Here is a 24,496-nt window from a genome sequence, read left to right on the forward strand (position 1 = left end):
AGAGGACTGATGCCTCTGAATTTTTCCCATTCCTACTCTCCGAATGGCCTTAATACTACAACTCCTATCACACCCTGCCTTCACACCTTTGGGGCATCCTTTTGAGCCAGTTTCTTTGGAATAGTGCTGAAGTCCTTAGAAGCAGGGCCGGATTTAGATGAAAAGAGGCCCTAGGCTATTCCACTTATGAGGCCCTTTCACCTATAGTGAAAGTGTAATTTTAATTTTGCTAACAATTTGAATGTAGGCCCCTCTTGATCTTGAGGCCCTAGGCTGAAGCCTAGTTAGCCTATAGGAAAATCCGGCCCTGCTTAGAAGCCTGAGGGATAATGTTCCTGTGTAGATGTTAATGGTGGCATTTATGTAACTCACCTCGTGATTTCCCCTCTTTCCTGGCTTGGCATAAATCAATGTTTAGCCTTGCTGGTACAGTGGTCTAAGCACCGTTATTAACACAGCTGCCTGCAATTTACTGCAGGTTCGAATCTCGCCAAGGCTCAAGGTTGACTCAGCCTTCCATCCTTTCTAAGGTAGGTGAAATGAGGACCCAGTTTGTGGGGGCAATAAGCTGACTTTGTATAAAAAAGAACACCGCTTGGGGGGGTGGGCAAAAGCCCTACTAAGCAGGTCCCCGAATAACCAAAGACCTACATATACCTCACAACCATTACTGACCCTGGACCGGCTGATGAATTGGCTAAAAGCTCCAACCTTCAGATTCCGTCTGATGTGTTGCTTTGAACTGGAACTCTTCTAAGCCAAACTTATTGAACTCTCTTGAGTGTGTGTGGGGGAGATTTGTTCCTCTCCTGCAATTGTGGAGTTTGCAAGCTTTGTTTATGTAAAGAGTACGAAATTACCCCTTCGTGTATTTGTGGGCGCCTGGCCTGGGACAGGACATCAAGTGATTATAGCTTGTGGGAACTCTTAATCCAGGGTGATTCTCTTCTCTCACCATCCCACTTTAGAATAACAGAGTTGGAAGGGACCTTGGAGGTCTTCTAGTCCAACCCCCTGCTTAGGCAGGAAACCCTACACCACTTCAGACAAATGATTATCCAACATCTTCTTAAAAATTTCCAGTGTTGGAGCATTCACAGCTTCTGGAGGCAAGTTGTTGCACTGATTAATTGTTCTGTCAGGAAATTTCTCCTTAGTCCTTCTCTCCTTGATTAGTTTCCACTCATTGCTTCTTGTCCTACCTTCAGGTGCTTTGGAGAATAGTTTGACTCCCTCTTCTTTGTGACAATGTCTGAGATATTGGAACACTATCATGTCTCCCCTAGTCCTTCTTTTCATTAAACTAGACATACCTAGTTTCTGCAACGTTCTTTAGCCTCCAGTCCCCTAATCATCTTTGTTGCTCTTCTCTGCACTCTTTCTAGAGTCTCCACATCTTTTTTTACATCGTGGCGACCAAAATTGCAGTATTCCAAGTGTGGCCTTACCAAGGCTTTATAAAGTGGTATTAACACTTTACGTGATCTTGATTCTATCCCTGTTTATGCAGCCTAGAACTGTGTTGGCTTTTTTGGCAGCTGCTGCACACTGCTGGCTCATATTTAAATGGTTGTTCACTAGGACTCCAAGATCCCTCTCACAGTTACGACTATTGAGCAAGGTACCACATATACGGTACCTGTGCATTTTGTTTTTCTTGTCTAAATGTAGAACCTTATTTTTTTCACCACTGAATTTCATTTTGTTCGATAGCACCCAATGTTCAAGTCTGTCAAGATCTTTCTGTATCTTGAGCCTATCTTCTGGAGTGTTGGCTATTCCTGCCAGTTTGGTGTCATCTGCAAACTGGCAGGAATAGCCAACACTCCAGAAGATAGGCTCAAGATATAGCTTCTTTCAGAGCTGAAGAAGCTTCTTGGATGAGAAGTGAAACATCTTCAAAGAAAAACAAGGAAATCCAGTTGCCTCTTGATAAAAGCGGCACAACCACGACCTGGATGACTGAGAATCCCGATAGATAAATTTGTTAGGCGAGTTTTGCCCCATATTATGACTTTTCTTGCCAGTTGTTAAGGTGGTTACTGTTAAATACAAGCATTCTTTCTTTCTTTCCTTACTTGTGTAATCCCTTCTTAGCCATGATGATGTCTGGTATCAAGGCAGGCCTTATGATGTCATAATGCAAGCTTGGTCCTTTTGTTCTTGCGTGGCACTGCATTTAAGAAGTTGAGTTGGCATTGTGATGCCATTTTACTTATCGCTTTCTCTGCCAACGGCTTTATATCTCCTGAATTTTATGCCCAGTAATTAATTTTAGTCCTCAGACTTAATGGCCTCCTAGGGATGGAGTTATCCTACTGGAAAAAAAGGTGCAAAGAAGAACTTTGGACAGCTACAGTAGTGGCCAAAATTGTGGAAACCTTTTGGGAAAAGTGTATTTTCTAAAACTGGCTAATAACACGACTTTTTTGGGGAGTAGTACCATAAAATTATATATCAATGGAAAGATAATTTAATCAAGAATGTAATGCAATAACTTTTATGAAGAATTTGCTATTAGAACAGCAATTATAGTATAAAGAAAAGTCAAATACGTAGAAAAAATGATATATACAAAAATGATCACCATAGAAAAAAACGATTCACAAAAATTATCATGTCAGTTAATACTTAGTTGGGTAACCTTTAGCATGAATTACAGCCTTACAACGTCTTCCCATGGAGTGAACCAAGTCTTTTAGTTCTGCAGCTGTTATAATGTGAAACCAAGATTGAATGATTGCTTCAATTTGTTGTTGTTAGTTGCGAAGTCGTGTCCGACCCATTGCGACCTCAACTGGGTTTTATTGCTGGGTCGCTTCTGACTAACAAGTTTCTTTAGTCAGCTCCATAGATTTTCAATTGGGTTAAGGTCTGGGCTATTCCCAGGCCTTTCCAGCAGTGGAATAGGATTATCTTGAAACTCCAAAAAACAAAGTGGTGTTATTAGCCATCAAACCTCAAAAATACACTTTCCCCAAAAGATTTCCACAATTTTGGCCACTACTGTATGTTGTGTCAGCCCTGTTAGGTAGACCAAACCAGGAAATCAACTCTACAGGAAGTCAAAGATTCCCCCCCCCTTGAGTTTGGAGTATTGGCAGAATCATGCAGGTTTGAATATATTAATATTCCTTTTCTTCTCTGGTGAATCAGGGAGGCATCTCCTCAAGTCTCTTCCAAATGTTATCTCATGTATAGTGACTTAAAAAAATTTCTCCCTTTTGCCCGGATAATGATCTTGCATATTACCTCATCAAGGACATCTTCCTTGCTCATTATAGGTAACCCTTGACTTAAGACGTTTACTTAGTGACAACAGTACTTAACAAGTGACTTACGATCGTTTTTCACTTACAATCATTGTGACATCCTCATGGACACATGATCAAAATTTGGATGCTCGGCAACTGGCTCATATTTATGATGGTGGAATTGTCTCGGGGTGACAATTCCCGGGGTGACAAAAAGAGCCTTGGTGGCACAGCAGACTAAAGTGCTGTTAAAGTAGCACCAACTGCCTGCAATTACTGCGAGTTCGAATCTCACCAGGCTCAAGGTTGACTCAGCCTTCCATCCTTCCGAGGTAGGTAAAATGAGGACCCGGATTGTGGGGGCAATAAGCTGACTTTGTATAAAAAAAAACACCACTTGGGGGCGGTCGAAAGCCCTACTAAGCAGGTATATACAAAAGTATGAAGGCTATTGCTTAATGCATTGTAAGCTGCCCTGAGTCTTCGGAGAAGGACGGCATATAAATTGAACCAATAAATAAATAAATAAATGTGATTACTTTTTGTGACTTTCTGACAAGCAAAGTCAACGGGGAAGCCAGATTCTCTTAACAACCCCATTACTAATTTAACAACTGCAGCGATCCACTTAAGAAGAAAAATCATAATATGGGGCAAAACTTGCCTAACAATTTTATCTATGGCGATTCTCAGTCACCCAGGTCATGGTTGTCCTAAAGGTGCTTTTATCAAAAGGCAACTGGACTTTCTTTTTTTTTTTCTTTGCAGACGTTTTGCTTCTCATCCAAGAAGCTTCCTCAGTTCTGAAAGGAGCTTAAGAGCCTCGGTGGTGCAGCGGACTAAGTGCTGTTAAGTGCTAGCACTTCACTGCTAGCTGCCTGCAATTAGTGCGAGTTCAAATCTCACCAGGCTCAAGGTTGACTCAGCCTTCCATCTTTTTGAGGTAGGTAAATTGAGGACCTGGATTGTGGGGGCAATAAGCCAGCTTTGTATAGAACAACGCCGCTTAGGGGGCCCCGAAAGCCCTAATAAGCAGGTATATACATAAAAAGTATGCAGGCTATTGCTATAATGCATTGTAAGCCGCCCTGAGTCTACGGAGAAGGGCAGCATATAAATTGGACTAATAAATAAATAAGAAGCTTCTTGATTGAGAAGCGAAACATCTTCAAAGAAAAAATAGAAAAGTCCAGTTGCCTCTTGAAAAAAAGCACCTTTAGCGTCGCCTAACAATTGTCTGTCTTAGCAACGGAAATTTTGGGCTCAATTGTGGTCGTACGTTGAGGACTACCTGTACACATTATTTGCGAATAAACATCATTGTGTTCTAGACCAGCAGTCCTCAACCTTTACGGCTTGGCCTGACGGAGGAAGGGGGAGAGGAGCAGCCTGATGCACACTCGAACCCATCGCTCGTGCCAAGTTGAAGTGCTCCCTTCATGCGGTCTGGTTCCGAACAGGCCAGAGTCTGGTAATGGGCCACGGCCTGGAGGGTTGGGGACCCGGTCTAGAATGCAAAATCTGGCTCCAGAGGGGTCCAAATCAGGGGTGGGTTTCACTTACCTTTGCTACCGGTTCGTCCGAACTGGGGCGAACCGGTAGCAACCAACCACTCGTCCAAATAGGTGGGTGGGAACAAATGATGATGACAATATTGTATCGTTGTGATCAAGCTCTGCCTATCGCAGGTACATATACAAGATACGGTGCTTGCATTGTAAAGGCACAATGCTATTTTCATTACGTTGATGGCAGGCAGTCCTTGCTTACTGACTGCAGTTGGGACTGGAAATCACGGGGATTCATTTAATGGCCATCATAGAAAGGATCATTTGATTTCCCCTGGTCTTAAATGACAAGAGAGGAATTAAGTTTAATTGGGGAGGGAAAATGCTCTTCTGACACATGCAATTCTTGTTACTTACATGTGCAATTCTTGTGAATTGCTAAAAAAAGTTATATTGTATATAACTTTTAAAAGTTATATTGTATATAACTTATTATAAGGCTTGGAAAACCAGTCTTGATGCACAGAAAGCCCTATTAGCGCACTATCTTCTTCATCCGCCAAACCAGGGGTCTGTAACCTTAAATACTCAAGAGCCATTTGGACCCGTTTCCCACTAGAAAACATTGGGAGCCATCAAACCAGGGTGGGCGTGGCCTACTCGATGTCACTCACTTCCACCAGTCACAAGACCCCCCCCTTAGCCACGCCCACCCAGCTGGTCATCAGGGCAGAGAACCAGTAGTTAAAAAACACGGGGAACCACAAAATCCTTTTGACGTGTCTCTCTCTCTTCTCCCTCCCTTTCTCCCTATTTCAGTCTGTATCTATGTCTCTCTCTCTCTCTTTTCCCCTCTCTCTGTATCTCTGTCTCTGCTCTGGCTGCTTCTCCCATCCCCTGCCGTCACCCTTACCTTCTCAGGCCAGGCAAGGAGTGACTGGGAGGGGAGAGTGAGGGGCAGGGCCAGCCAGTGGTGGGATCACCTGACAGGGAGCCACAGCAGAAGGCCCAAAGTGCCGCATGCAGCTCTGGAGCCGTAGGTTGCTGACCCCTGCGCCAAACCATGGCCTGTTTTAACTCCTTATTTGTTAAACCCAAAAGCAGCTAGGCAGGCAAGGTTGACATGAGTTGCTCCTGGTTTTGGGCCAGCTTCTGCTTCTTTTTCTTTCCCTTTTAGCACCACGGAGCTGGTGGCTCAGCAGACTGATAGCATTGTGATTAACATCAGCTGTCTGCAATTACTGTAAGTTCAAATCTCACCAGGCTCAAGGTTGACTCGGCCTTCCATCCTTTCTAAGGTAGGTAAATTGAGGACCCAGTTTGTGGGGGAAATAAGCTGACTTTGTATAAATATACAAAAGTATGAAGGCTATTGCTTAACGCATTGTAAGCCGCCCTGAGTCTCCGGAGAAGGTCGGCATATAAATCAAATTAAAAATAAATAAATAAATGAAAAAAATTCACAGGGACTCCTCAACTTACGACCATATTTGAACCCAAAAATTTCTGTGGCTAAGCAAGAGAGTTGTTAAGTGAGTGTTGCCCCATTTTCCTTCTCTTGCCACCGTTGTTAAGTGAATCACTGCAGTTAAATTAGTAATGCGGTTGTTAAGTGAACTTGGCTTCTCTGTTGACTTTGCTTGTCAGAAGGCTGCAAAAAAAATGGGCTTCCGGTTTGGTTTCTGCCGCCGGAGGACGGTCTTTTGGGACCGCCAGCCTCGCCGCCTGTAAAGAGCCGTCTCTACAGCTGAGAGACGGCTCGAAAAACTCCGTCTCCTTAGGAGACGTGAGATAGAGCCGGCGAGGACAGGTAGAGCCCTCTGCGAACTCCCCAGAGTTTTTTTTTACTCTTGGGGAGGAAGCAGAATGTGGCTCCCTATACAGCTCGCCGTTGCTCCGGGCGTCGGGGGAACTCTGCTTCTTGCAGAGCCAGGCGATGGGACCAAGCCAATTAATGAAATCTAACAGATTGTTTGAACAAATAGGATGAAATCCGGACTTGGGACCCTATATCGCAAGTATTTCTAACAATTCTATAAGTGATTTTAAAAGCGAAGAAAGTTTTTAAAATGGCGACTGGCTGAGGCTTGAGAAGAAGAAAGCCGAAAGCGAAAGTCCTTCCGTTTGAATAGCTTAATATGCTACAAAGTATCTGAAGCAATAGCGCTGGCTAGAATTGAAGAGAAAAATTTCTATTTTAAGTTTTTCCTTCTTAGAGACTTGATATTGATATTGTTTGGAGGAAAGTCCTTTTTTTTTTTTAAAAGAGTTTGTCTGTGTGGCAGGATGGCGTTAAAACAGATAAATTTGAATTGGGAGATATATGTATGGGGGAGGAAATAGGTAGATTATGAGTTGAGTAAATGTCAAATTAGGATTTATTATATAGTTTTATAGTTGAAGGTTGCTTTGAAATGTATAGTATAGGGGGGATATAATAACAATGTTAGAAAGAAAGGGTTAGCATGTGGGGGGTGGTGTAAAAGGATGGAAAAGTATTATATAATTTGATATCAATTTGGATTTTATTTTTGGAGAAGCCATGGGGGGGTGGGGAGGGTGAGGGGGGGTTAGGGAGGAGGAGGGGAAAAAAGGGGGAAAAATCTGTATTTGAAAAACTTTTTCAATAAAAAAAAAAAGAAGGCTGCAAAAAATGATCCATGTGACCCAGGGACACTGCGACCGTCATAAATATGAGCCAGTTGCAACAGACATAAGCGTGAAAAATGGTCGTGTCATTTTTTTCAGTGCCGTTGTAACTTTGAACGGTCGGTAAATCATCATCATCATTTCACAACCCCATAATCCCATGTAGGGTGGAGTCTGGGCAAGTGAATGGAGCTAGCAGAGTGTTTTAATGGCCGGATGCCTTTCCTGTCGCCAATGTGGAGTTTTGTTCAGCAGATATATTCTCAGTGTGCCCCGAGACAGAAATATCTGTGCCTCTACTTAGGATTGAGTTCACAGCCTCCTGATTGCGAGGCGAGAGTTCCACCTCTAGGCCACTGCACCACTCCTTTTGAACGGTCACGAAATGAACCGTTGTAAGTCAAGGACTACCTGTGTCAGCTGCTATAATGTCAGTCATACCATGCGTGGCCTCATTGCGGTATCACGATGTGTGATTTGTCCCCTCCCACTGTAGACTAGGCTTGTGCACGACACTGCCTTTTGTACACCTCCCACGAAAACTGTCACTCAAAATACCTATCTGTAATTCCATGCTTTTAGTACAGGAGATTAATCAGATTAACTATCCGAGAAGGCATACAAAAATGAAATTACAGAGAAAAAAAGGGGGGAAAAAAAAACAACCAAAACACAGAGAGCAAAAGCTGAATGTAACTCACTGGATTTCTCTTAAAACATGCATAAACTGGCACCGTTTAAACAAGAAACGCCATGGAAAAAAACAGACTGTGGCTCTAGACACTAAAGCTGAATTCTCGGCAATGAAGAAGAGCCTCTTTTTCCAAAGGCACCTGAAAGCTTGGGCCCAATTCAGGCTGCCAGTCTACCGGAGTCTCGGTTGGTCTTCTAAGACAATGGTCCCCAGCTTTTCCGGCTTGGGGACTGGCGGGAGGGGAGAGGGGATGATTTAATGTGAGCGGCAGGCGCACGCACAACTCCATTTGCGCAAATGGAATTGCACGTACGTGCTTGTTCGCCCGCTGCTTGCGCAGCCCGGTTTCAAACCCTGGCCCCGGGGTTGGGGACTCCTAATCGATTCACACCTCTCTTCTCCAATTCAGTGCCTCACCTGAGCGGATTCCTACAATGGGGGAGGAGTTGCTTAAACATAGGATTACTACTCTACTTTTCGCATTAAACCCACTTTTCTACACATCTAACCAAAGTTCATCAACAACATAGGGCTGGGCCCCGAGAAAAGAATCAACAGTTTGTTTCGAACGCAGAACCGGCCACCGTGTTTCAGAAGTTCTGCCAAACTCAGCCACAGTCCAGCAATAACAAGCTCTTAAGTGCTTCGGCTGTTTGGTTTGGGGCGAAGCAAAATCCGGACAGGACAAGGTTGAGTACGTCCGATGCACGTCGGTCCTTCTCGGCATGACATCTCCCACCAGCTCCAGCCTGCAACTTCTTTCCTTGCCACCGATGTCCTTAGGTGATGCCTCCCACTGTCCGCCCTGCTTTCTTCCCCACCTTCCCAGGCCATCATCATCCTCCCCATTAGACCACTTTCATCTGGACCAAGTCTATTCAGGAGGGACAAAATGGCCCCATTTTGTTTCTGCTGTGCCGTGGTGGAATATAGTTCAGAGTCACAGGATGAAGAGGTTTTTTTTCATAAAGACCAAAGAGACAACATGAGAGGTCCTTGGTGCTCTCTGAGCTTGTTTTCTTGCAGGCATTTCAGTATCCAAACTAGGTAACATCATCAGTGCTAGTAAGGAGTGGGGTTTGCTGACAGTTGATATTCCGGTGGCTTGCCCTGTCAATGTTGGTGGCAGTAGTATTAGAGATTCTTTGGTTGGGCTGTTTACTGTTAGCTTCTTCGGCTGTTTCTTGATTGGGGTATCATTTACTTCTTGATTGTTGGCCTGATAGCAATTGCAATAGCACTTAGACTTACATACTACTTCATCGTGCTTTTACAGCCCTCTCTAAGCGGTTTACAGTGTCAGCATATTGCTCCCCCAACAATCTGGATCCTCATTTTACCAACTCGGAAGGATGGAAGGCTGAGTCAACCTTGAACCGGTGAGAATCAAACGTCTTAACAGTCCGCAGAATTAGCCTGCAATACTGCATTCTCACCATTGCGGCCGCATGAGCTGTCGTGGGTGCACCTAGGTACACCCACATTTCACCAATTCTCCGCGAGCTGCACTGGCTCCCTATTAGTCTCCGGTCACAATTCAAGGTGTTGGTTATTACCTTTAAAGCCTTACATGGCTCAGGACCAGGGTATCTTCGAGACTGCCTTCTACCACATAGCTCCCAGCAACTGGTAAAATCCCACAGAGTTGGTCTCCTCAGGGTCCCGTCAGCTAAACAATGCCGACTGGTGGGCCCACGGGGGAGGGCCATCTCTGTGGCTGCCCCGGCTCTCTGGAACCAGTTATGTCCTGAGGTCCAGACCATCCCCACCCTGTTGGCCTTCCGAAAAGTGGTGAAGACCTGGCTCTTCCGGCAGGCCTGGGGCCGTTGATCTCGCTGTTGCGATTGGCGAGATCCGGCCATGAATGGTGTGAATGGGCTTTAATTGTTTTTAATGTTTTAATGTTTAATGTTTTTATATATGGTTTTTAAATGCATTGTAAGCCGCCTTGAGTCTTCGGAGAAAGGCGGCATACAAGTTGGAACAAACAAATAAATAAATAAATAAATTGCGCCACCACGTTATTAACCTTGGAGTTAATACCGACTTTTGGAGTTAATAAGGTCCTTGGACCATTAACTACAAGGTTAACATCAGACCAACAATCAAGTAAACAATACCCCAATCAAGAAACTGCCAAAGAAGCCAACAGCAAACAGCCCAGAATCTCTAAGAGCACCCCCACCAACACTGACAAGCCACCAGAATATAAACTGATAGCAAACCTCACTCCTTACTAACCACTGATGCTGTTACCAAGTTTGGGTAATGAAACGTCTGCATGAAAACAAGCAAGCTCAGAGAGCACCAAGGACCCTTCATTTCAACCCTAAACTCCAAATATTCTCCTTCATTAGAGACAACATAGCTTAGAAGATCTCTGTCTCTAGATGAGTAATAATGAGAAACTAATTAGAAGCAACTCCTCCTGTGGTGTCATTGTTGGCTCCTTGGCTGGATATCAACCTTGCCTGAATCAGAACACTTATCTACGTAAGTGTTCAATATACTCTGCCAGGGGTGGGGCACGATGGCCCTTATATGATTTTGTGGACTTCAACTCCCAGAATTCCTGAGCTACCCATGCTGGCTCAGGAATCTTGGGAGTTGAAGTCCACAAGTCATAAGAGCCGTGGTGGCGCAGTGGTTAGAACGCAGTATTGCAGGCTACTTCTGCTGCCTGCCGGCTGCCTGCAGTTCGAATCTCACAGGCTCAGGGTTGACTCAGCTTTCCATCCTTCCGAGGTCGGTAAAAATAAGGAGCCAGATTGTTAGGGGTGATACGCCGACTCTGTAAAGAACTGTGAAGCGGTATATAAATCTACCGTATTTTTCGGACTATAAGACACTTTTTTGTCTCCCAAAAGGGAGTGAAAATGTGTGTGTGTCTTATAGATTGAATATTGCCAAAGCCCCACCCACCTGCTGGGTGTTTTTTGGCCTCTGCACACCCCATTTTCTGGCCTTTTTCAGACCCATTTTTGAGACTTTTTCTGGCCTGTTTTTGAGGGGTTTTGGGGCCCGTTTTTTCCGAAAAAAATGGGCCGAAGAAAGGCTGAAAAAAAGGCGGCCAAAAACATTTTTTGGTTGTTTTCCTCTTCTAAATTTAGCTGTGTCTTATAGTCCGAAAAATACGGGTGTTATTTTTATTGCTAAAGGTCCCCACCTCTCTGGTAGAGGACGCTCTGCCTTCAATCTCTTCCTGCATATCAAAGGTCCCCAAGCAACATTATCTCTTTGCTCTCTGTGAAGGAGCCTCTCCTCCTCCTGCAGCCCTGGACTATATGCCATCACACGTGCACAGATCAACACACCTCACAGAGTTGTTACTTTGATGGAGGCACGGCCCGCTCAAAAAGAGCTCTTCCCATGTAGATCCGTGCTCTGCACATCCCTATGATTTTATCGAGAGTTAAATCCAGAGAAGCAGCATTGTAGCATGGCCGAAACGGATCTGCAAGGAAAATTGCCGTGAGATGGAAGCGACCCGCAGGGAAAAAAAAGTTCTCTTTTTTGCAGTTTGTCAAACGATGCAACGCCCGTCTTTCAGGCAGATGGTTTGTCTCGCTGCCACCACTAAAAAGGCCCTGCTGCTTGGATCCACCCATGACCCCACCCCAAGTCTCAAAGGGGCGCGAGTGCTCCTAAATGGTCTGTGAGGATAAGATTGACGTCCACACAAAGAAGGGAGCCTAGAATGATGAGTGGGAAACACAAGTGGGAGAAACCCCAGAAAGGATGATCCATTCAGCCTGCTCGAGTCATTGGGTTTGGGGACGATTGTCCCCCCAAAATGTTTCCAAAGTCAGCCTGGAGGAAGAGGAGATGAACGAGAAGAACTAGATTCAGAGAGGCTAAAGCAGGGACGGCCAATCTTTCAGGGTTTAGCAGTCACATTTTGGAATGGTTGCAATGCATTGTGGGCCCGTTGCAAAACATCAGTCCGAGGATGCGCCATCACACTTCCAAAGAAGGACTTCCTGGCAATTCTGGGATTAGACTATGCAGGAGAGACCCGAGTTCAAATCTACCTTCCAGCACAGAAACCCGCAGCTGATGTTGACTTACGACATCATACCAAAAGCCTGTTTCTTGGGTACCTGCATACTGATGCCAGAAACAAGTATGTCAGGGTTGAGGTTTACACTAGGACACGGCTACAGGTGTTCCCCCCCCCACTTCCGCCTCCATTTTGTGGGCTCCTTTGAGAAAAGAGCAATGTTTAGGATTAGACCAGAAGGGAAAGATCCGAGTTCAAATCCACCTTCCATCGTGGAAACCTTCTGGTTGATTTGGAGCTGGTTACCTTGCCGAATTTTGCTGAAGCAGGGAGATATAACCCTAATTTTTTTAAAAAATACAATAAACGAATTGGGAACACCCACAAAATTATCCCCCTCCACTCCAGCAATCTTGAATGTTGTTGCATTTGCTACAGAAAGAGAGTAAACAGGAATTTTGCACACCGATTCTGCTTGCTGGAAGCCATGTTTTCTTCTTGAAATTCTGTGTCTGGAAGACTTGGTGGTACTGAGCCATAATGGTACAGTGGTTAGAATGCAGTACTGCAGGTTACTTCTGCTGACTGCCGGCTGCCAGCAGTTCGATTCTCACCAGCTGAAGGTTGACTCAGCCTTCCATCCTTCCGAGGTCGGTACAATGAGGATCTAGATTATTGGGGGCAATATGCTGAGTCTGTAAACTGCTTAGAGAGAGCTGTAAAGCACTGAGAAGCGGTACGTTACTAAGGACTCTCAAAACTGGAGAGTCAAGCATTTCGGCTAGTAGACTGAGGGAGACTTGGTGGCCAAGGATCAGAAGATACCTGCGATCCCTGTCTTACAGAAATAGGTCAGACAACTTTGATTATGATGAGATATCCTTAAATCATATAGAAGTTCAATTTTGTAGGAACCCACAAGGGATATACTATGGATGAGCAGTCCTAAATTCCTAGCATCATCACCTTTTAATGACCCCATAATCCCTTGCAAGGTGGAGTGTGGGAAACTGAATGGAGCTAGCAGAGTGTTTAATGGCCGGATGCCCTTCCCGGTCGCCAATGCGGAGTTTTGTTCAGCAGATATATTCTCAGTGGGCCCAGAGAGAGAAATATCTGCCTCTACCTAGGATCGAACTCACAGCCTCCTGATTGTGAGGCAGGAGCTCCACCTCTAGGCCACCGCACCACTCCTCCTAAATTCCTAGCATATTCCTAGCAAACCTACGATAGGGGATCCTTGAGTCGTCATCTCCAACTGAAAGACCTCTGCAAAACTCCAGGCATTTCTACAGATCCTCTTGCGTCTCTGGTCCTCATTGAGAAGCGAGATCACTGCACAGAATTAACACTCTTTCCTTCTCGCTCCAAGAACTCAAATTAGGGTCCAATGATCACTTAGATGTGGCGCGAGCTGAAGATTCAAATCCAGTTCCCAGTCCTCGAAAGCGGGGCTGGCAAAAGAAGGCATCAGAAACACTGGACAACCACAATGGGCCAACGCACCCAAAAAAAAAAAAAAAAAGCACACACAGAAACATATATTCATATCTAATGCAAAGAAATGGCGTCCGTGTTCTACACAAATCTCTTTCCACAATGATTTCTATAGTTTTTCTCTGAAATCCTTCCACGATAAGGGCTCCTTCATCCTTCCGTCCCCACATAAAAAAAAAAAAAAAATCCAAAACCAGAGTAATTTTCATACTCCTAGCATTTATATCCATCTTCACCTGCGTGGATTCTTTGATGCAAAGTCAGGGAATATGCCCAACAGAAGCTCTTTCCACATTCCAGGCATTTAAATGGCTTCTCTCCGGTGTGAATTCTTTGATGGCAGCTGAGGTATTTGCTGGTGCTAAAGCTCTTTCCGCACACCAGGCATTTATACGCTTTATCCACAATATGGATCCGCTGATGGCAAGTCAGGTACCTGTTAGTGCTGAAGTTCTTTCCGCACACTAAACATTTGTATGGTTTCTCGCCGGTGTGGATCCGCTGATGCGAGGTAAGGCTGGTGCCTCGGCTGAAACTCTTCCCGCACTCCGTGCATTTAAAGGGTTTCTCTCCCGTGTGCGTTATCTGGTGCAAGGTGAGGGAGTTAGCCCAACAGAAGGTCTGTCCGCACTCCAAACATTTGTAAGGTTTCTCTCCGGTGTGGATCCTCTGATGGGAAAGGATGTACTTGCTCGTCGTGAAGCTCTTTCCGCACTCCAGGCATTTGTACGGCTTCTCTCCCATGTGGATAGCCTGGTGGGAAATAAGGCTCGTGCGTCTCCGGAAGGTCTTCCCGCACTCCAGACATTTGAAGGGTTCTTCCCCGGTATGGATTCGGCGATGTGAATTCAGGCACTGGCGTGTAATGAAACTTTTCCCACAGTCCAAACACTGAAAGGGCTCCTCCCCGCGGTGAAGGCGCTGGTGGTAGCTGAGGCTGGTGCTGTGGACGAAGCGCTTCCCGCACTCGGCGCATTTGTACGGTTTCTCTCCTGTGTGGATTCTCTGGTGGGACATGAGGTACTGTCGGGTACTGAAATTCTTCCCGCACTCCAAGCAGGCGTGCGGTTTCACGCCGGTGTGACTGCGCTGGTGGTAGGTCAGGCTTGTCCTGTGACTGAATCTTTTGCCGCACTCGGGACACTTGTAGGGCTTCACGCCGGTGTGGTGCTGCCGGTGGTAAGTGAGGCTGGTGTTGTGGATGAACCTCTTGCCGCACTCTAAGCATTTATATGGCTTCTCCCCCGTGTGGATCCTCTGATGGGAGGAAAGGCTGGTGCTCCTGCTGAAAGTTTTCCCGCACACCAGGCACTTGAATGGCTTCTCTCCCGTGTGGACGATCTGGTGTAAGGTCAGGGAATTGGCCCAGCAGAAGGTCTCCCCGCACTCCAAACACTTAAAGGGCTTCTCCCCGGTGTGGATTCTCTGGTGACAGGAGAGGTATTGCCTGGTGCTGAAGCTCTTCCCGCATTTGGCGCACTTGAAGGGCTTCTCCCCAGTGTGAACTCGCTGGTGGCAGCCCAAGTACTGCCTGGTGCTGAAGCTCTTCCCGCACTCCAGGCATTTGTAGGGCTTCTTGGTGGTGTGGCTCTCCCAGTGAGCGATCAGGCTCGACTGGCAGTCGAAGGCTTTGCCGCACAGGAGGCATTGGCTCCATTCGATCCCGTCTTCTATTTTTTCGCGGACCGGAAGCTCGTAGAATTCGGTGTTGTAAGAACCTGGAGATTCATCCTTCACTCTGCCGGCTTCGGTGTTTGGTCTCTGCTTGTCATCCTTCTCGCTTTCAATTTTTCCGAACAATATCTCATAGATTTCTCCGTTTTCACTGTCTGGCCAGTCACTTCCTGGCAGGAGGGAAAAACAAAAAGATTTTTGGTAAATTATAAAATGAAGTCTGACATTCTACATTCCATTCATCCATCCATCCATCCATCCATCCATCCATCCATCCATCCATCCATCCATCCATCCATCCATCCCTAATCTAATCTAATCTAATCTAATCTAATCTAATCTAATCTAATCTAATCTAATCTAATCTAATCTAATCTAATCTAATCTAATCTGGCAGCCATGGTGCTCATAGTGTTGGGCTGGACTATATGCAGCCAGAGGCTGCTTGAAGTGTGTGTGATCACTTTGCTCTGGGACTTGCCAGAAACGTGGGAGCGTTTGGGGAAATTTGGAGCACAAAAGGGGCGGTTTGAACTGGCAGCTGCCTATGTTACCTCTGTGCCGTGCTCCGGGTCATCACACTTACCCAAAGAGGAGGCAATGCCACTGTTCTCCGCCATCACATCTCTGTGTAGGGCTCTTTGGTCTGGATCCAGCAGCGCCCACTCCTCCTCGCTGAAAGTCACAGAGACTTCCTCAAGCATCACCTAAAAAAGCAGCAAATGTCGGCTTCGTACAATTAAAGCATTAAAACATTCCTTAGCAAAGTCCAACGGGGGTCTTCAAGATCCAGTGGGACAGAACACGAGCCCCCTTGGTCCTTGGAAAGGGTTCTTTAGGGATATCCAGGTAGTCCTCGACTTACGACCACAACCGAGCTCAAAATTTCTGTGGCTAAGCAAGAGAGTGGTTTAGTGAATTTTGCCCCACCTTGCTTGTCACAGTTGTTAAATGAATCGCTGTAGTTGTTAAGTCGGTAACATAATTGTTAAGTGAATCTTGCATCCCCATGGACTTTGCTTGTCACAAGGTCGTAAAAGGGGACCCCGTGACCCAAAGGTGAAATGTAAAATCTGTTACTACCGGTTCTGTGGGCGTGGCTTGGTGGTGGGGGTAATGTGACTGGGTGGGCATGGCCAACTTTTTTTTTTTTTTCCAAAGCATTTTTTCTAATGCTTTGAAAAGCCTCTCTGCCGATCAGGAACTCAGCTGGGAACGTCAGAGACTTTTCAAAGCATTTTTTTTAACCACCTCTTCAGCCAAGAGGTTGCAGAACAAAATGCTTTGAAAAGCCTCTGATGATCCCAGCTGAGCCGCCCGATCATCCGAGGCTTTTTTTTTACTTTTAAAAGCATTTTTTCATCGGAAGAGGTTGTAGAAAAAATGCTTTTAAAAGTTTTTTAAAAAAAGCCTCTGATGATCATGCAGCTCAGCTGGGCATTGGGGGGGGGGCACAGGGATTTTTGCTACCGGTTCTCCGAACCACCCGCCGCCATCACTACCGGATCGGGCAATCCGGTCCGAACCGGGAGCATTTCACTCCTGCCGTGACCCCATAACACTGTAACTGTCATAAATATGAACCAATTGCCAAGTGTCTGAATTTTGATCACATGAGCATAGAGATGCTGCAATGGTCGTAAGTGTGAAAAATGGTTATAAGTCATTTTTTTCAGGGCTGTCGTAACTTCAAATGATTGTAAGTTGAGGACTACCTGTATCTGACAGCAGAAAAATTCTTTCTAATCCAAGGAGATGAGTCCCAAGTTATCTTTCTGACTGTTTATTCCCTTACCTGATCCAGCTGTGAGGAAGGTAGGTTACATCCAGTGGCCAGCTGTGGTTTGTTCCCTAGGAGAGAGAGAGAGAAAAAAAAATGCAAAATGATTTGATTTCTGGGATCTGGAAGGCGAACTCAGTGTAAAGGTTCCAACTGATGAACCCAACCAAGCAAGCACTGTTGAGACGATCCAATCTCTTAATGCAAAACTTTATTGAGAACATCATTTCGGCACAGAATGAAAGCAAAACCAGCTCTGGCTGATTCCCGGGCAATTCAGTATAATTAAAGTATAGAATCCTCTTCCCCCCATTAGTACAGGTCACATTGTCCCATTAGGTGTCCAGGTGTTGCTATGGGAAAACCTCCACGACTCTGGCAGACATCTGATGGAACGTCCTTGGTTCCCATGAGATAGTTTATTGTTTTGGTCTGGAATGCACATTCCAATTTCTCCCTCCCTTTTCCCCTGGTCTGTTGGTAAACTGAAGCAGTAAAAGTGAAAGCAGCTGAATACAATTCAAAGCTCAACACTCAGGTTCTACAATGAAGGTAGAGAAATGTCGATGAAAGTCCACCTTCAATAACCCTCATGTCCTTCTGAGAAAGTTCATTGGCATCCTTCAGTCTCAAGAGACTGTGGTATCGTGCTCTGGAAAGAGGTCCTAAAACAGCATCTGGTGTGACTAAAAAGGCCAATTCGAGAGTGGCAATCCCTTCCACACTGAGGGCAGATACATTCTGTCCCCTGCCCAGCCCCCAGATTTCGTTGATTCCAGGACTGCCTCTTTGGTTCGGTCTGTCGAACAAGTGTCTCTTCAAATTGGAGGAGGCCATGCTGCGTCTTTAGCCTTCAAGCTGAACGATCGGAGGTCATTCTGAGAAAGATGGGGCCAAAAATGCTCCATCCTTTCCCACAATAATTTTGGGAATGGGGCTGGGTGAAGCAAGACTGGTTTTTTTTAACTGGTTTTTTAAATTTTTGTATTTATGTATTTTATTGCTTGGCTGTTCACCGCCCTGAGTCCTTCGGGAGTAGGGCGGTATACAAATCAAATAAAACTAAAAACTAAACTAAACTAAACTAAAACTAAAAGAGGGACCATCCCAGTTCCTGCCAGAGGGCTTCTGTGCCCGAGAGGTGTCTAGAATCTGGTTTCTTCACTCCTGGTCCAGTACCTCCACCCATATCCCACCCTGAGGTTCTCAAACAGGGACCAATTCAGGTTCTCCAGGGAGCTTCTGCAGTTTAGAGGAACCAGAACTTGGTTCTTCCCACTTCTAGTCCAGCCCCTTTCTCTCCCACACTGTTTCTCCCTACAATAAAGAAAATCCAGGGTTCTGCAATGGTTCTCTAATTGGGCAAACATGTTTTAAAAACCCTGATATCTTTTGTTTTGAGGGGTTTAAAGGGCAAAAACCGTTTGCTTTTGCTTGCTTTTTTCAAGAGGCAACTGAACTTTCTGGTTTTTCTTTTCTTTCTTTTTTTTAAAGATGTTTTCGCTTCTCATCCAAGAAGCTTCTTCAGAACTGTGGCTCATGACCATTTTTCACACATTCTTCAGAACTGAAAAAGCTTCCTGGATGAGAAGCGAAATGTCTTCAGAGCAAAACCAGAAAGTCCAGTTGCCTCTTGAAAAAAAAGCACCTTTGGGATGACTATGTCTATATAGTGTTTTTCAACCTTGGGCACTTTTAAGGGGTGGGCTTCAACTCTCGAAGTTCCCTCAGCCAGCATTCTGGATTCATCGTTCATCATTCCATGCTGGCTGGGGGAATTCTGGGAGTTGAAGTCCACTTGTCTTAAAGTGCCCATGCTTGAAATACATGAATCTAAACCAACCCAATAAAATACATTTATTTCTTTGTCATCCCATGTTTTCTGTCTGGGAAAAACAGCATTCCGCTTTTGCCATGAGAGCTTTTTATGATCCTGACTGTCTTACCATGACAGTCCCAAAGATGTTTTATCCATTCCCCACTATCCTGTCAGAGCTGAGGAAGCTTCTTGGATGAGAAGCGAAACGTCTTCAAAGAAAAAACAAGGAAGTCTAGTTGCCTCCTGAAAAAGCACCTTTTTGGGACAACCATGATCTGGATGACTGAGAATTTCTACAGGCTCACCATGACAGCCTTTTCGGGAGAACCCTCGCAAAATATGCCCCCAATTTCAAATAGCTGTCTAACCCAGCTTTACGTTTATTATTGTTTATTGGTTCGATTTATATGCCGCTCTTCTCCGGAGACTCAGGGCGGCTTACAATACATTAAGCAATAGCCTTCATACTTTTGTATATACCTGCTTAGTAGGGCTTTTGGTCCCCCCTAAGCGGTGTTCTTTTTTATACAAAGTCAGCTTATTGCCCCCACAAACCGGGTCCTCATTTTACCTACCTCGGAAGGATGGAAGGCTGAGTCAACCTTGAGCCTGGTGAGATTTGAACTTGCAGTAATTGCAGGCAGCTGGCAGCTAAGTGCTACTTAACAGCACTTTAGTCCGTTGCACCACCAAGGCTCTTTTTGCATTGCATTGATTCAGAACAATCAATGTTTGCATTGATTCAGAACAGAAAAGCGGTTGGTATAATTTTAGTTACGCTTACCAATAAAAAGGCAAAGCTGGAAAATGGCCTCCAAGCACTTACCTAATGGAATGGCAATCTTGTCCACTTCTTGCTTGATCCGCCTTACAGGTGGTTTGGGATGAGGCCCCTGTGCTTTTTTTCCTACCCTGGGAAAGTTGGTGGGTTCTGCCACAACTCGGTCCTTCAAAGGAAAAAGAAAATGATAAACCCTCAAAGACCAAAGAGAAAGACGAGAAAAGAAATACAGGTAGTAGGAATAATGGATGGAAACTGATCAAGGAGAGATTCAATCTAGAAATAAGGAGAAAATTTTCTGACACTGAGAACGATCAACCAATGGAACAGAAGTTGCCTTTGGACGTTGTGGGAGCTTCATCACTGGAGGCTTTCAAGAAGTGATTGGACTGCCATTTGTCAGAAATGGTGTAGGGCCTCCTGCTTGGGCGAGGGGTTGGACTAGATGACCTACAAGGTCCCTTCCAATTCTATTATTCTGTTATAGTCCTCGACTTGGAACAGCTCATTTAGTGATTGATCAAAATTGCAACGGCTCTGAAAAAAGTGACTTATGACCATTTTTCACACATATGACTATTGTAGCATCCTGTTGTGCCCGTCAGCGGCCTGTGCGGATTGTAGCTGATTCTGACAGCGAGGAGGCTGGTGTGGTGTTGCGCCAGCAGCCTGTGCAGCTGGCACCCGAGTCAGACAATGAGGAGGCTGGAGAAGATGTGATGCCAGAGGCGGGGGATTCAGCCAGGGCCTACAGAACCTCCAGAAGCTCCTTTAAGTGAAGAGGACGAAGAGGAGGAGCCTCTTCTCGATGCACGGATGCGCAGAGCTGCCAAAAGGCAGAAGTGGCTCCTCAGGAGGAGGTCTCCTCGAGAGTAAGGCTTGGGGCTAATTGTTCACTCCCTTAGCCTATTTAAGGAGGAACGCCGACTGAAGCAAGTTGTAGGGAACAACTTTAGTTCACTCTACTTCGCGTCTGGATTCTCTGCAAAATTGCTTCTGGGCTTTCTGCCAACCTTCGTAAGATTGTGATTACTTTATCTTTGGTTTCTTGTAGGCTGTTAAGAAAGTTTATTAACAGCCTTTGTTTTGAAAAAGACTTGAGTTATTTTTAGTAAATTAAGTTTTGTACAAACTTTGTGTGTGCTGTATTCTTTGGGATCCGTAGCTGGGGCAGAACACATCCCTTAATCAAAATCCACCTTCTGACAAGCAAAGTCAATGGGGGAATCCAATAACCCAAATCCAATTCACTTAACAACCGTGTGACTAACTTAACAAATGCAATGATTCACTTAACAACAGTGGCAAGAAAAGTCGTAAAATGGGGCAAACTCACTTAACAAATGTTTCACTTAGCAACAGAAATTTTGGGCTCAATTTTGAGGATTGAGGATTACCTGTAGCAGAAAAGAGGGGGAGGGGGAAGTCTGGTTGAATATTCACCATTAATATTGTAACTTGTTTACATGTCCTTGACCTACAACCAAAAATGGAGCCCAGAATTTCTGTTGCGAAGCAAGACAGTTGTTAAGTCAGTTTGGCTTCATTTTATGACCTTTCTCACCACAATTGTTAAGTGAATCACTGCATATGTTAAGTTAGCTTCCCCGTGGAACAACTTGCTTCCAGACGTTGTAAATGCTCCAACACTGGAGGTTTTGAAGAAGAGATTGGACAACCATTTGTCTGAAATAGTATAGGGTCTCCTGCCTGAGTAGGGGGTTGGACTAGAAGACCTCCAAGGTCCCTTCCAACTCTACTCTACTCTACTCTACTCTACTCTACTCTACTCTAAAATGCAGTGAGCAGAAAGCAGCTGAGGGATGATCAAGCAAACCATCTCAAGGCTCTGTTCTCACCTGCTGCCTTTTCTCCTCTGCTTGGCTCAGGAGGAAGCCTTCGGCCAAGGCCACCGCCTGGGAGCTGGTCTCCGCCTTACATTCCCGCACCCAGTTCTTCATTTCCGGGGGCAGGACGGCCAGGAACTGCTCGAGGATCACCAGGTCCAGCATCTCAGCTTTGGAGTGCATCTCCGGCTTCAGCCACTGGTGGCAAAGATCGTGCAGTTGGCTGCAAACCTCTCGGGGACCCTTCGCATCCTGATAGGCGAACTGCCGGAAGTGTTCTCGCCGGACATCGGAACTGGGCAGGTCCTTGATCGGGATCTTCTGCACCTCAGGTTCTCTGCTGCTCGAACCCCGGAGACGATAAGGAGTCTTTTTGGCCTCTGGGCAGGCTTTCTTCTTCCCCGATTTCTTCTCCGATCTGTGATCCAGCTCGGCTTGTGATGCGGCCATGTTTGGCCTGTCCTGCAAGGTCATTTCCGACGGCATAGTTCAATGCTTTCTCTTCCTGACAAAGACTGGCCCAAACAGGAGGGGTGCCAAGCCCCAAAAGGGCTTGGATGGACCCTTGTAACAGAAGACGCTGTTATGCAGCCCAATTGCAGCTCCTCTGCCTGCAGACAAAGCGAAAAACCATGACCTGATTCACATGTTGCGGGTAAAAACCTTAACCTCAAGTTAGCAAAAGACGCTGCGTTCACATGATCTGCCTGAGCAAAGAAATCACTAAAATGGCTTACGGGGGAGGGGGAGGGGTAAGCCTTTTGAAATAACAAACTGGGGAACTTGGGATTGCCCCCTCTCCTTACTCTAACATCTTTAGATCCATGATGACCACAGAGCAGGGTGGATAAAAATCAATGATTTTTAAAAAAAAAATAAAAAAAATCAGATTTTTTTGATTTAAATTGGATTTTTTTGATTTAAATCAAATTTATTTTAATAAAAAACTTTTGGGGTAAAAATCTATCGTAAGATAGTTTTCTATTTAAAATACATAAATAATTTAGTTTATTCAGCATGAAATGGAGCTTAGTTATGTAGCATGAGGCTGTATATTCTGCAACACAGGGACTATCGGTGAGTCAACAGCGGGTCAAAGGAGTAGCAGAGATGACCGGTGCTCTTTAAAAATTATGATTTAAATCGAGTTGATTTAAATAAAGCCTTTTTACTAGTGATTGATTTAACTTGATTAAATTGATTTAAATCAAATCCACCCTGCCACAGAGTGAGAAAGGGATGAGATCAAATGAGAACCTCAAATTTACGTCTACAACAGGGATCCTCAAACTACGCCGAAGTCATTAATCTGGCCCGCGCGGGACCACAAGGCTGCTCCGCTCACATTGCCCCACCTACCCACGGTCCCCACCTGCCTTCTGGAGGCAGAGGAGGCCAAAAACGGGATGCGTGGAGGCTAAAAAGACACACAAACAGAAGTCCCTTACACGCCCCCCCCAAGGCAGCCACATCTCTTCACTAACCTTCTTTCCACCCCCACGAGCAAAACAAATTAAAGTTTAATTTATGTGTATTGTTTAATGGACGGCTAAATTGGCCATGCCCGCCCAGTCACATGTCCACCTAGCCACACCCATCCAGTCGGTCCGGCCCCCCCAACAGTCCGAGGGACTGTGAATTGGCCCTCTGTTTAAAAAGTTTGAGGACCCCTGGTCTCAAACAACCCTGAGAGGTAGGCTCAACTGAGAGAAGACTGCTTCAGACCCCTAGAGCAGAGTTCCCCAACCTTTCTGGGTTTGTGGCCGGAGGGGAGAGGGCAGGCGCCTTTACAAGCAAATGGATGAGTGAACGAAGCTGCACGATGCTCTCCGTGACGCTAGTGCCTTGCAACGCTCGCTGTGACACTCAAAACACTAGCATGAGTGTGTGTGTGTGTGTGCACATGGATGCACTGGTCAGCCACTCACGTAGCCCAGTGGCTAAGAAGCCACAGCCTGGCAGTGGACCGTGGCCTACAGGTTGGGGACCCCTGCCCAAAACAACTTTCATGACTGAAAGGGGGCCAAACCTACATTTCACCATTCCTAGTCTGCCCATTTCCCCCTTGTCTCTCACCCTGGCTCTGGGGATGAAGGGAGGGACTATCCAAGAATAGGTCCCCTAGAGAGCTATGCTGACCCACTTCAAATGCATCTCTTGGCACATTTTTCTGCCCCACTTTTAAGGAACAAACGTCTGTAAGGTAAAGGTAAAGATTCTCCTTGCACATACATGCTAGTCGTTCCTGACTCTAGGGGGCGGTGCTCATCTCCGTTTCAAAGCTGAAGAGCCAGCGCTGTCCGAAGACGTCTCCGAGGTCATGTGGCCGGCATGACTAAACGCCAAAGGCGCATGGAACGCTGTTACCTTCCCACCAAAGGTGGTCTCTATTTTTCTACTTGCATTTTTTACGTGCTTTCGAACTGCTAGGTTGGCAGAAGCTGGGACAAGTAATGGGAGCTCACCCCTTTACGCAGAACTAGGGATTCGAACCTCTGAACTGCCGACCTTTCGATCGACAAACTCAGTGTCTTAGCCACTGAACCACCACGTCTATATGTACTTACTTTAAGGCAGGGATCCCCAACCTCTGAGGCATGGCCCATTTGGAATTGGGCCGTGCAAGCAGTGGGCGAGCAAGCATGTACGTGTGCAGCTCCACTTGCATGAGACACAGGCGAGCGTGTGCACATGCGAAGCTCCACTTGTGCAAGTGGCATGCGTGCGAGCCCACCACTCATGCAAATAGAGCTGTGTACGACTGCCATTCGCACAGAACCATCTCCTCTCCCTATCATTACTGCTGCCAGTTTGCAAAGCTGGAAAGGTGGAGACTATAATTTTAAGGTACAAATGTATGTACAAAATAGGCGGTAAGGAAGAAGGGAAATTCAGACACAAAACAAATTACTGTATGTAGAAAAGAAAGACAGGGTCAATCAAAAAGAACTCAGATGCCTACACACCAATGCACAGAGTATGAGGAATAAACA

General features: G+C 45.6%; 1 protein-coding gene across 1 annotated transcript in view; it reads right to left on the reverse strand.

Moving 5' to 3' along the window:
• Positions 1–7,974: 7,974 nt before the first annotated feature.
• The window catches only part of LOC117674802 (uncharacterized), a 29,274-nt gene continuing 12,752 nt past the window's right edge, over positions 7,975–24,496 (reverse strand). The window contains exons 2-6 of the mRNA XM_060691218.2: positions 21,516–22,114; positions 19,702–19,822; positions 17,072–17,127; positions 15,863–15,983; positions 7,975–15,446 (exon numbers count right to left, since the gene is read on the reverse strand). Coding sequence (XP_060547201.1) covers positions 13,816–15,446; positions 15,863–15,983; positions 17,072–17,127; positions 19,702–19,822; positions 21,516–21,989 — 2,403 coding nt within the window. The 5' untranslated portion in view covers positions 21,990–22,114 and the 3' untranslated portion in view covers positions 7,975–13,815. The remainder of the gene's footprint in view (positions 15,447–15,862; positions 15,984–17,071; positions 17,128–19,701; positions 19,823–21,515; positions 22,115–24,496) is intronic.

The sequence above is a fragment of the Pantherophis guttatus genome, chromosome 2 (assembly GCF_059756535.1).
Source record: "Pantherophis guttatus breed Tessera chromosome 2, ASM5975653v1, whole genome shotgun sequence".
NCBI lineage: Eukaryota > Metazoa > Chordata > Lepidosauria > Squamata > Colubridae > Pantherophis > Pantherophis guttatus.